The 12,947-nt window shown below is 37.9% G+C and overlaps 1 protein-coding gene across 9 annotated transcripts in view; it reads left to right on the plus strand.

Moving 5' to 3' along the window:
* The window catches only part of LOC134527198 (importin-11-like), a 423,976-nt gene that overhangs the window by 238,352 nt on the left and 172,677 nt on the right, over positions 1-12,947 (plus strand). For all 9 annotated transcript variants that reach the window (XM_063359649.1, XM_063359652.1, XM_063359648.1 and 6 more), the window contains 2 exons: positions 2,394-2,576; positions 5,723-5,822. In XM_063359649.1, the coding sequence (XP_063215719.1) occupies positions 2,394-2,576; positions 5,723-5,822 (283 nt within the window). The remainder of the gene's footprint in view (positions 1-2,393; positions 2,577-5,722; positions 5,823-12,947) is intronic.

Consider the following 12,947-nt stretch of genomic DNA (forward strand, 5'->3'; position numbering starts at 1 on the left):
CTGTTTCCTGCCCCTTTGGAAAATACAACTCAATATGTCCACAGGTAAAGAATAGCAATGCAGTACTGCACTGATCCTTGTTATCAATTGAGAGTTGCATTTTTCTACCAACTGATAGGAAAAATGTGTGTTTTAAACAGGACGTACCAGTCTGCAGAAGAAAAAAAAATTGATAACATACATCAGCTATCTTGAATAATGTTAACCTATATTAGTAATTGAAAAAAAAAAGAAAACTTTATAGAAAAATATGTTATGATTTTCCAGAAATTTTTTTTTCTAAAAATGTTTTCACTTGCATCTCTGTATGTTGGTATTTCTCAAAAATTCTTCTGAGGAATTTATTAAATATCCTTAGACAGAATCTTGTGTGAGAGAATGGCTGTGCAGTAAGAGTTCTCGAGCATGTAGTACATGTCGAGTGGTTACTGGAAAATAGAGCTGGGCCGATGCCGATCCCCGATCGTAATAATCGGCCGATTTTGTTAATTTTGCCGATCATAATGATCGGCAAAACGTAGCCGATTATTTTAGCCGATCATTGGTCTCCTACTGCAAACTTATAACATTGAATAATTGCCTATACCTAACAACTTTCCATGTTTGTTTACGGTACTTTTCGGGAAGAAAATTTCATTATTCATCAAAAATAGTATGATTTAATAATTTAAAACTAACCACACACGAAAAAAATATACCAATAAAGTAAACAAATACCGTAAGCTTTATAAACATTGAACAGTTACATACCTAAGTATCAATTTTCACGTATATTTACGGTACTTTCGGTAAAATAATTTTCCATTATACTATTTGCAAAGTTATTTATCATTTACGAACCTAAAACTATGTATTTGTTTACCATTTATGGTTAATATTACCGGAATGGCGAATGGCGACTGTTGTTTAGATTGGTTATGTGACGCCAGAGATTAAAGTGACGCACGTCGCGCGACGGAATTCGTACGGATTAATGGCGCTAGTAGTCTCGTGGTTTGTAAACAACTACTCTTCGGGAATTCATCTATTTAGTTTTTTATCGCTAAATATGGCCTATTGAAAGTTTTGTTTAGCGAAATTAATATTCTTATCCTGTTTAGCGGGAAATAGAGCCTAACTTTCTTTTGTATAAAAACCTGGTTGATGAAGAGTTTTGTTTCCCACAGTAGATCCTCGTTAATCCGTGACGCGCTAATACGGGAATCGGATAATCCGGGACGATTTAAAAGTGCAGAAAAAAAGAGAAGCTAAAGTTGTCAGCGCTTAAAATTAACGTCACGCGGGCCGGCGTCCGGCAAACACTACTAGCCATCGCGTGAGCCGCCCAACTCTGCAACGCTGTTTGTACCGATCCTTTGTGTCGCCCCCCCCCCCCCCTCCCTTCAACTGTCACATTTGTCACTCTTTAAACTTGAGGGGGATGTCCTGACTTCTGCTTCCCGTCTCCCGTTTGTTTGAATGTTGTTTCACGTGCTGCTGTGTTACTTTCCGCCCGCCAACGCACGGCAGGCGTCTGGCGAGTGACGTGTCTGACTGGCATTCGGCTGGTCGAAGGGGTGGAGGGGGGTGGGGAGCTACCCAAAATTTATGTGTACAAGGTCAGCACGATCTTATCTTTCTCTCTTCGGTTGTTGTAAATGACCGTGAACTAATGGCTAGGCAGTGCCGTATTTTTTTAAGCCGAGACAACAATTCGAAGGCGGCCCTTACCGTTAACCGATTATCCGGGTTTATTTATTTATTTATTTATTTTACAGAATTTCAATTATCCGGGCATCGGCGGGTCCCAATGAACACGAATAATGGGGAGTTTACTATTTTTATCCGTGTGCTGCCAAGGCGCAGTAAGCCTCGGTAGATGTTACGTCACATGACCTTGGCCTTAACCCAGCTGCACGCTGGTGTCTGAGAAGCTTGACAAGACCTTCCGGGCTTACCTGTATAATCGCTAGTCCGTGAAATTTATGATGTCGTGATTTTTAAGTAATCATGTCAATGAAAAGTAGTTTTGTCTGGGAATATTTCACCGTTTACAGTGATCCGTCAAAAGCAACGTGTAATCAGAGGTACTTGAAAGGCTCTAATCGGCTCAGAAGATCGGCAAGATCGGCAGCAGATGATCGGCATTGGCATGATCGGCAAAATAGGTGATCGGCCCAGCTCTACTGGAAAATTTTGGTAGCCAACAGAGACAGGTACAAATATTATGTAGTCAAAACAATACAAAGTTTTAACTGCCAAAAATTTTCTCATCTAAAACATCCATAAGAAATATGGTTTGCACTGGACTTCTTGTGGACACAGAAACCATTGTCATCTTGGTTATTACAGAATTACAGAAGTTGTACTTGGCCACTTCCCAATAACTGCAGTGCGTGTCACTCGTCTTTCAGCCGTGCACGGAGACAGTGTTTGTCACCCTCTTCCACGAGTTCCGTGCCACGCTGTCTCCGGTGCTGCTCAGCATGGTTCAGAGCAGTCACAGCCTGGTTCCACCCGATGACCTGACCGCTATTCTGAGGAAGGATGCAGTGTACAATGCAGTCGGCCTAGCAGCTTTTGATTTCTACGATGAGGTATTCAGTTTCTTCCTCAAAAATATTGTGTGTAGAAACAAGATTTTATGGTTTTCAAAACATAAGATTTTGGTGTTATTGTTTATATTTTTATTTATTCTGATTTGTAATATTTATTTAATCAAAGTATTGTAATGTTGACACACTGCATTTTTACTATAAAATTTGTAAGTTTGTCTAAAACAAATATATTCAAACCATTTAAAATAAATTGGTGTGCATTTATATTTTTAAAGTGATTCAATAAGATATGCACGATCAAACAAATTCAAATTAATTTTTCTGATGTATGCACTTAAGTACATTCCTTGAATTTCGAAAAATAAAAGATTTATATTTTTGTGGCTTGATTTCAGTTTTGTTTAAATGCTAATTAATTTCTGATTCGACTTGTATTTTGTGCTATATGGTGAATTAACTTGCATTTTGGTACTACACATGATTTTCTGTGTTATTCCAGTTTTATCACCATTCACCAGATTATCTTGTCCCTAATTATGGACCCTTGATATCATTGTTTTCATAGGCAGTTTTACGGTTGGTGGTTTTTCTAAATAAATAAATAAATAATGATGTTACTGTATAAAGCCTACTACTGCATCCCAACTAAACTGAACACTTTGTAAAGTGTACTAAGAGTTATCTTGTAACTTTCAGCTCCATTCCGCTCCACTTCTGAACTTGGACGGCATCTTGATTTTATTTTCAATTGTTTCCTAAAATTATTCCTGGCAAATGCAGGGGTTGTTCCTTACAGTAGGTTGTGTTCAATACTCTGATTTACTTGCTAATGGTTGACAAGATGTAAAAATATTACTATATTTGCCTGAAAATAATGTGACTCTGAATATAGTGCTACCCCAAACTTTTTTTATTATGAGTTTATGAAAAAGATTTTGTGGATTGTAAGTCGCAACTCAAAACATAGCACATGAAAATTATTTAAATTTCTGATGCAATGTTTATCAGTAAAGTGATCTAAATGGTCTCTTTTGAAACCCCAAGCCAAAGCTAGATAAAAAAGGTGTTTTATGACTGTAGTGCAGAAAGCAAAGAATGCAGTGGTCATCTGGGAGGTGCCTTCCCCCGCAGCCACAGCGAAGAGAAGTAGAAAGAACCCAGTGACTAACTCCATCTGCGCCCTCTCCTGCATCCTGCATCTCTCATCTGTCATGCCTGTGCTGAGGCTCAGGAAGAAGTCCTGAACTGAAGTGGCATAAGTGATGCAGTTTACAGGCAGTTACATGTCGTTTTTCATTTAAGTGGAGGTTCAGGCAAGCAATGTTAGATATACTGCCAAAAAGATGCTTAAAGATGTCCAGCCTTTTGACAAGGACAAGTTGCTGTTTAGAAATGAGTAGAGAAAATTTCTTGTCAGAATTGCAGAAAAGCTAAGATTGAAAAGTCCTCTGAAGTTATACATGCTCCAGGATTAATTTGATTCAATCCAAATATTCTTTTCCAGTCAGGTTTGGATTTTAAGAGTTTCAGTGTTGTCCTTGAACAGTTACATGGTGCCGAGATTATCGGGAAACCTGTCTGAGAGGGGGAAGAAAAGTACTCTGTTACTGTGACTGTTCAGTCTCAATCAGAGAAGTAGAGGACAAGTTGTATTTCACAACAAGGGCACTCTTAGACTTGACGAATGTGTTCATTTATATGTTGATAATGTCAAAAGGTTTGAGGATTTATGAAATGGCATGGAAATGCTTACGTAGAAAGTGGCCTCTTGGTTAACAAGTCTTTCCTTGTTGAAAATTTATTAGAAGAATCATTATTGGCTCAGCATATTATTTATGATACTGTGAAGAATATGGGTGTAGCACAAATAATTACCATTACAAGAAGCATTTTGACGTGACGTCGTCTAATAAATCGATGAACGCCAGCTGCACGCACAAAACAGTGTCTCGTTACGCACGTTGTTCCATTACGCTGTGTCCCGTTACGCTCATTGTTCCGTTATGCTGTGTCCCGTTATGCTCATTTTTCCGTTACACTGTGTCCCCTTACACTCATTGTTCCATTATACTGTGTCCCATTACGCTCATTGTTCCATTACGCTGTGTTCCGTTACGCTGTCGGCGAGTGCAGTAATAATAGGTTATGTTACAATTGACTAAAAATTTATGGTGATTCATATAATTAATGATAGATATTTGATTACAATTTATTTATATGAAAACTCGATCATAATTATATTTAAAATTTATTGCTAAACGCCAGTTTTTAAAATTAATTACAAGTCATCTACACGTGAACTGTTTTGTCGACTGTTTATAAAGTGAAGTGAAAAGTTAATGTGATTTTCATTGCTTATTACAACAACAATTTGGACAGTAAATGTTAATTATTCTTGCATTTTAAAAATCTGGTTACTAGTATAATTTCAAGTATTTATTCTTTTATTATTAAAATAAAATTGATTCAATTTTATTCATAAAAGTATGCAATCATTTCATCAATGTTTTGTTATGACGTCACGTTAAACTATCGTCCGTAAACCGACTTTACAGACAACCAATTTTTTTTTACTTGTGTGAGAGCTGTAAGGTGAAGATACCAAGCTTTTTATTAAAGGAAAAGGAGCTGAATACTAAAGGAAATAAAAAGAAAATTGAGAAATAGCTTAGAGAGCGCTAGAAGTTGAAAAGAAAATCCTGAAATAGGAGAGGGAGAAATAAGACATTGAAATTGAATGCAAGGTTTAACTTCTTGAGTTTGAGAAGGGATGTCATTAATATTGAGTTCCTTAAATTTATGTTTGAAAGACTAATTTACCTAATTAATCCTATTTATTTTTTGTACAAAATTAATGTGTAATAGCATTCTTATTGTTTGTATTTATAGATTTTTTGTATCTAGTTTTGATTTATAAAAAGAGAGAACTTGACTACCTATAGGGATGGTGGAGCATGGATTATATTTATTTTGTTCAGAATTTTTTTGTGAAATATTTAACTTTTTAAAAAAAATTAGAGAGAGATATTGGAAAATTGGTAAAGGAAAAATCAAATTTTTGTGGAAATTTAGTTAAATGTTAAAAGTGTTTTTTTTTTTCTGTCACAATTTATTTGTCCATTGATTGATGTTGCTTGACTGCAGCAATACAACTGTGGTTTACAAGTGTGCATTTTTTGGAACAGGTCAATTTTGATCAGTGGTTTTCTACTACTCTAACTCAAGAGCTGAGAGTGAAGGAAGGCAACTACAGAGTGATTCGGAGAAGAGTTACGTGGTTGATAGGTGAGCTTGTAGCATGTCACAAGAAATTGTAGAACAAGTGTTATAATTTGATAAATAAGATTTGTGTATTGGGTCAGGGTTTATCTACAGCAAGTGCTCCTGTTCTCAGTTAAATCAGCACTTTACTTCCCAATAAATTATTGTAACTTTTGACTAACACTTTTGCATTTCAGTTCTATTGTTTCTTTTAGTTAAGTGCTGCATTGAAAGAGTTTTTTCAGGAATGTTAGGGTATGTTGATTATCTACTCTTGAGTTTTAATGTTCAGTGTTTCGCGTGATGCTCTATGTATGGGTTATGGGCATAGGCGCTCGACAACTTGTTCGTTGTTATCTGCCTGCTTGGTTGTCATAGGTTCAGCTAACTTAGAGTAGATTCCTAGGAGGGGTTGGGGGAAGGGCCCTATGAGTTCAGGGGTTCATCTCCAGCCTTCCTTTCCACTGTGGTCACGGATCGATTTTATATCCCACTACTCAGACACAGTCGCTCCACTGACTTTGACACTGGCTGCGGCCTACAGGAAGGCAGGTCCTATGTCGACAACAGATTGCTCTCTTACTATTGATTTCTCCGCAGAACTCAGTCATAGCTTCGTCCGAGGGACTCTGGAGTTGATTTCAGGTGGCGCGGTGAGTATCCAACTTGGCTGCCTTATGATGTCTCGCCGACACCAACCGCTTTTGGGAATTCCAGGTCACTGTAGTGCTGTGCACACTCAACTTGCCTGGTGTGAGACGGGTTGCCCGGTGGTAGCAGCTGGTTGGGTGCGCTCGGGCTGCCTCGTCGGCCCTCGGTGTAGTCATCCAGGGTCGCTCTGGCAGCAGGCAACTTGACTGTGTGCATATGGCGCATCTGCCATGACCTGCACATGTGTTTAGGAAGAGAGGGCCTGACTGCTTAATGATCAAAGACATGCACTGTATATTTGTCGCACGTCACTGTAGCCATTTTTTTTACTGAAGAAGCAAGTTTGGGAGTTATGTGATGACCACCTAAATACTTTGTTTATAAAAGATGGCAGGCAAATAATTACAATGTACTGGTGTCCGCTCCCACATATTTTATGCTTACAACCGAAGTGGCAGAACTTACCGCAAGAACAGGGTGTCTACCAACCGTGAAAACTGGGAAAATGACGTGTTTTGAATGGACCGGGAATCAACCAGGAAAAAGCCGTGAATTTTTTGATAATTCCAGGAATGTTAGGTTGTCTTAGTAATGCTTTCCTCTTTATGGTGGGCGAGACTAAAGCTCATCGCACACTACAGCGCGCCGCGCCGCCCCGCCCTGGAAAAATTCCGGCCGAACTCTTCGCATGTAAAGCAATGACGATGCGTACACTTGGGTGCGCCGCCCCGCACAGCCCTGTCCGCCGCAGAATTATTCCGGCGCCGGAACTCCCGGGAGAATTCGGAGCGGAATTGTTCCGCCAAGGAAGCGGGCGAGGCGAGGCGCCAAGCGGCGCGCTATCGTGTCTAGTGACAGACAATATGGGCTGAGATAACCTTCGGGTGCCGGGTTTCTTCGGTGCTTCTCGTTCATTATTCTTTTTTGAGTCTATTATATATATAAGACCTGCACACGGGCTGTACCCTGTACGTATCTAGTGTACACAGAAGACTATTTTAGGTACGTAAGTCAAAGCATAGATTACTTTATTTTAAATTTTTGATTTAACTATATAAATGGGTTAACCATTTGTTCAATTTTCAAACTTAAATAAACAGGTCGGGAAACAAAAGTTTTTGAGATAACAGAAGTGTAGATTTGGTTTAACCTCAAACTAACGTATCAGTCAAATAGCTATCCTGCTCCTTATTGTGGCCTTTAATTTAATGTTGCCTAAGTTTCGAAAATTTTAATTAGTGATGGGCCACGTTGTATATGAAGTTATATGAAACTAAAACATGCAAATCTCTCTTCTCGTTAATCGGGTGAACCCACATCATCCTCTGTCTCTTCTCTTCATCTTCCGATTCCAGTAAACAATATAGAAACATATCTTCCTCCTCAGAACTGCTCATGACTTTGAAATTAAATAGTAAACTAAACCTGAAAACCATCAACACAACTAAACGGAAGCAAAACTAGCCCCTCGGTACTCCTGTACTGTAGGTCACCACTGAAGGAACTGAGCGCGCGGAATCAGAAAACAGCATCTGTAGTGTGCGACCCTCTCCAGAACCATCGGAAATTTCCGCAAGGCTGCGCGGCGCGGCGCAGCGCGCTATTGAGTGCGAGTGTTGAGCCGGAATTCTTTCAGGGCTGCGCGGCGCGGCGCGCTGTAGTGTGCGATGAGCTTTAGTTCTACGCCATCAGACCAACAGTGTATGCTGTTCAGAGTGAACATATGTTGCTGGAATCATGCGACGGTGTGAAGCACAGGCTGTGATACAACAGAAAAATATCTGGATGCATGCCCACTGATGGTAATGGTTATCTTGAAAGCTAGGGCAATTATCTTTTCTCCTGGGTTGAAAAAAAATGTTTTTTAAGCGCCGTATACACTGCACAGCGTGCACCCTTTGTAACATTTTGTGTCTCACCCGCTCATGCGAGCAATAACAAAGTGATGTCACAGCACTTAACCTTCATGACCTCTCTCTATCGGTATATAGTTAATACCCATGTCTAATAAACCAACATTTTAAGGAAAATTTATTTCATTTTCCATATGAAATCAGTGTTAAGTAGACTAGTGCTTGTTGTGCCATGTTTATGCTTGTTTTGGGGCAGTTGTTGGTCGAATATGCTTTCCTTGGGTGTCTATCTTTCCTTCTGGGAAGACGTTTTCTATGAAAATAAATTAATGTTGGATTGGAAAACTTGTCGACTTCATGCCAGAGACAATTGAACATGGACTTAATGCGAAAAATGGCATATTTTGACGCATAGGGGTCAGGAGTGAGTCAATCAAGCCTAATTGTTTATTGTGTTTTCACCCCCAACCTACTATTATGACACTTTCCATGGAAACCATGAGGGGTCATAACAACAGGGTTTTACATACTAGTTTTGTGTGTAACTATCAGAATTAAAGTGAAATTAATTTTGTGACAACTTTTTTATGGCAGTATGTTTGTTTGTTAGTGCATCAGATTATTAGTGAATGATAATAAATTACTCTGGTTTTGTACTTTTATGACATTAATCTTATTAATCTAAGTATATCAGTACAAATGATAAACATCAAGGCTATCAATGTTGCTTGTGGCTCTTGTGTGATTAATATTACAAATATTATCTTTTAAAATCTTCCCAACATACATCCTAACTATAATGATGATGTTGATTTTAAATGAAAGGTTTCACTTAGATTATACCAGATGCACATTTACATTTAATGGCGTCCATAACGGAAATTGCAACGGTGACGTCATAACCCTAGATGACGTCAGGAGCTTATCGGAGGTTGAGACAAGGATGCTTAAGGGGCCCGCCTACCCGGGCACACATACGGTGTGCAGAGCTTCAGGAAAAACAACGCGATTTCAAAACTACTCAAGATATCCGAGTGGGCTCTGCTTACGAAAAGCATTTAAGAGTTCGCTGAGGACCGAAAAGTACTTTTGATTTCGGATTATGTTTTTAAAATGTATTTTTAGAAGAGTCAAAATGGCTTAAACGCATGTTTTCAGAGTAACTTTTAGGCGTAAAGCAACCAGTACAGATTCTTGAAAGCACTTAAGGGACTCGCATTACACCTTTATCTCCATTTTTCCGCCATACAATGTTATGGTCACCGCTCAAATTTCACAGTTATCCTGTGACGACGAGAAGACTGCACGCCAGTTCAGAGCCTTGAGCTTAGAGGCGATACCGCGCTAGAAGCACCAGCGAGCGTCGCGCTTATCATCCCGCCTCACTAACACACATACACCCCTGACGAGGCGGGCCCCTTAAGCCTCTTTTAGGATTTTGAGTTCTTTCTAAAGCAAAATGACTTTTGACGTTTTTCGAAATCCTAATTTTTGAATTGTGGAATTGTTTGAGATTTTTTCGCGCAATTTTTTTTCCAAAAAAATGGAAATTTTGGCGAATTTTGAGGAATTTTGGACAAATTTTGGAAAATTTTGAAAGTCGAGGTTCAAGGTCAAGGTCAAAGGTCAGGGTCACACCTATCTATGATGGCCGCCGTGACGTCACAATCCAAGATGGCGGACCGGCTCCCGGCTCCACAGCCAGAAGCCAGGCGCCGGAAATACTATTACACACTACTATCTACACTAATTAAATTAGAATCAAGCACCAAAGCGATAGCCACTTTACTACTTGCCTGGACCGTGAGCCACTTTTAACTTTAGAATCACACACACGCGCCCCGCCGTCAATTATTCGAACAAAGTGACGGGGTCGCAATCTTATATTAATATCCCACATAGCGAGTTATGGTAACATAATAGTTCCTGGTATCGCTGTCACACGCGCCTGGCCGAGCATATGAGGAAACGGTGGCGTGCTAATAGCACACCACAAGCACAGTTTAAGCGGTAAGCATATGAACAACACAAGCTCAGAGGGGTGGCTATAATTGGCAATAACACAGCTACCTTCTTATATTTTATTTACGGATTTTCTACCTGATAAATTTGTGTTGCTTTGGCTGGCAGTGGAAATTGTTCAAAAGATTTGTTTATAAACAATACAAAAAAAAACGTGAGTAGTTTTCATTTGCTACATTTGCTTCTTTTCTATAATCGGCTGTGATTTTTCATATGAAGTCAGCTTCGACTCGTCCACTGCAATTAAAGATACTTCAAATCCTCCATACGTCTACTTTGCGAAATATTGCAATTGCAACAATTCCTAGTCCCACGTGCTAGGTCGTATACAAAACAGAGTACACACAACAATATAGACGACAATCGTTTATCGCAAACTGAAGTCAGTCGAGGCTTTGCATGCTTTATTTGTTCAGTATTTCACTTAATACCATAGTACAACCACCGAAGCTTGTAATTGGGCGATTTTAATGCGGTTTTTACTATCAGTTAATTAATTTTTTTACAAAAGGCTATACACAACAGTACCTGAAGCAGGGTGAAGAGGGTCCCTAGTTTAATAATAATAGTGGTGTTGTGTAATGTTAAAAATAGATGATTTTGAATCAATTTAACTTATTTTCTTCTTTTTAGAGCATTTAAATAAAAGTTTTTTTTATTTTTTTATGTACTGTTACATCGTTCAATTTTCCAGCACAGAATTATTATATTCAGTATTTTCAATATTTACACTGTTTTGACCGTGTATTTAATAATACTATTATGTTCTATGCTTAGGGAATGCCGTATCTATCTCATGTAATCTCTAGGCTAAGGCAGGTCTTGCTAGGTCATCAATGCTGCTGGCATGTCCATTGTAAAACCATACTATTAGCGTAAATTTTCAGCTTCTGTAATATATCACATTTATGTTAACTTTTATATTTATAAATAGTTATTATTAATCTAATGAATATTTGCACAAAAATTGTTTTTGTTAACAGTCCTGTTTGTCGTGAAATTAACCGTTGTTGTAAGTTTGAAGTTTCAGCCAATCAGAGGCCACTTTTTTTAGGACCCAGACTCTTACGGGCGTAAATGAGAGTAAAAATAGGAACGTTTTTGACGGCGTCACTAGGGAGACGCGAGCTAGACTGTCTTTACGAAATTAATTTATTTTAGCTACATTAGACCATCTAAGTCTAAGAGATGGTGTTTTAACGACGTAGCATAAATATATGTAAATAAGGAAGGGCTTATTCTGACGGATAAAGCAATTAGGAGTGCAAAAAGGTATGTGTTACAGTCCTATACGCGTACTAACAAAATTTTAAGCCCTGACTCCAAAATAAATTGAACTGTGTAATTAGGCCACCACCCCGTAGCAACATAAATAGACTGAAAACGTTATCTATTGGTTGAAATCAAATGACTATTGGGCTTGAATATTAATTCTCCAAGGTAACTATATTACACCCAGAAGTTTACTGGGAAGGGACTTTCGTGCTAAAGACTATCTTTTTTTGACTGAGCGAAGCTGAGGCATAATTAAAAATCAGAAAATAAACTGTAATTTTACATCTAGAAATTTTTTTTATATATAAAATAATTTCTACATTAGGTCATGCGTGTGAATTTACATGAGAGAACAAACATGAACTGAATGGACCGTTGAGTAAACTTGTGCGCAACCTAATTCCTGTTGTTTCTTAATTTTATTTTCCCTAAAGAGGAGTTCATTGCTAAACTATATTGTCTTATGGATGCATAAATATGGGATGCTCACTATTGAAATTGTAATCATTTGTTCCCGCACAACTTATAGTTCTTATTTTCTATTATTGAATAAATTTGATCCTTTATTAGTTTTATGTTATTTGTTTTGTTTTTTTTTATTTGAAATAAGTAGTGTTGCAAAGTTGTATGTATATATTTAAACTATATCTGTGTCGAAACTCATGGTACACGGATACTTATAAGGGAATTGACAGAAATTGCAACCAACAAGCAGAGACTAACAAAACTGCAAGTACACGAACAGGTATACACACCGGTCAAGAAAACTTTACTTACATTTAGAATTAATTTATTTCATAACTAGCTGCAGTACCCGGCGTTGCCCGGGCTGAAAACAGGGTGAAGGGGACCTTTTACGAAGTCAGATGTAGTTAGTAATTGTATTCTTAATTTGAATGTCAAGTGTGCGAAATAATTTATATCACTTTCAGATCCCGACAGACGTTGTTCTACCAGTGTATTGTTACTTACCTGTATATATCGAAAAATTGGTGGTCTGTATGTAATCTAGACTTTATAAAGCACTATAGAAAAAAGCTGAAAAATAAGAGATTACTAAAATTGAAATGATTCCATTATCTAGCTAATGCTCAGCATTCATTGCAATGCCTCATTCAGTTATGTTCAGTAATATGTTTAAAGTAGTTACACATATACAAATCATCCATATCTCTAAATATATATTTATCTCTATTTTCATCTATATATATATGTATCTCTCTATCTCTATTTATCTCTTTTCTACATATATTCTTCCCACTATCTCTATATCTTCTTTATATAAGTCTCTATATAGCTCTATACATGTATGGGTATGTCTCTTTATCTAACCTATTTCATTCTCTAT

The sequence above is a fragment of the Bacillus rossius genome, chromosome 1 (assembly GCF_032445375.1).
Source record: "Bacillus rossius redtenbacheri isolate Brsri chromosome 1, Brsri_v3, whole genome shotgun sequence".
Classification (NCBI taxonomy): Eukaryota; Metazoa; Arthropoda; class Insecta; order Phasmatodea; family Bacillidae; genus Bacillus; species Bacillus rossius.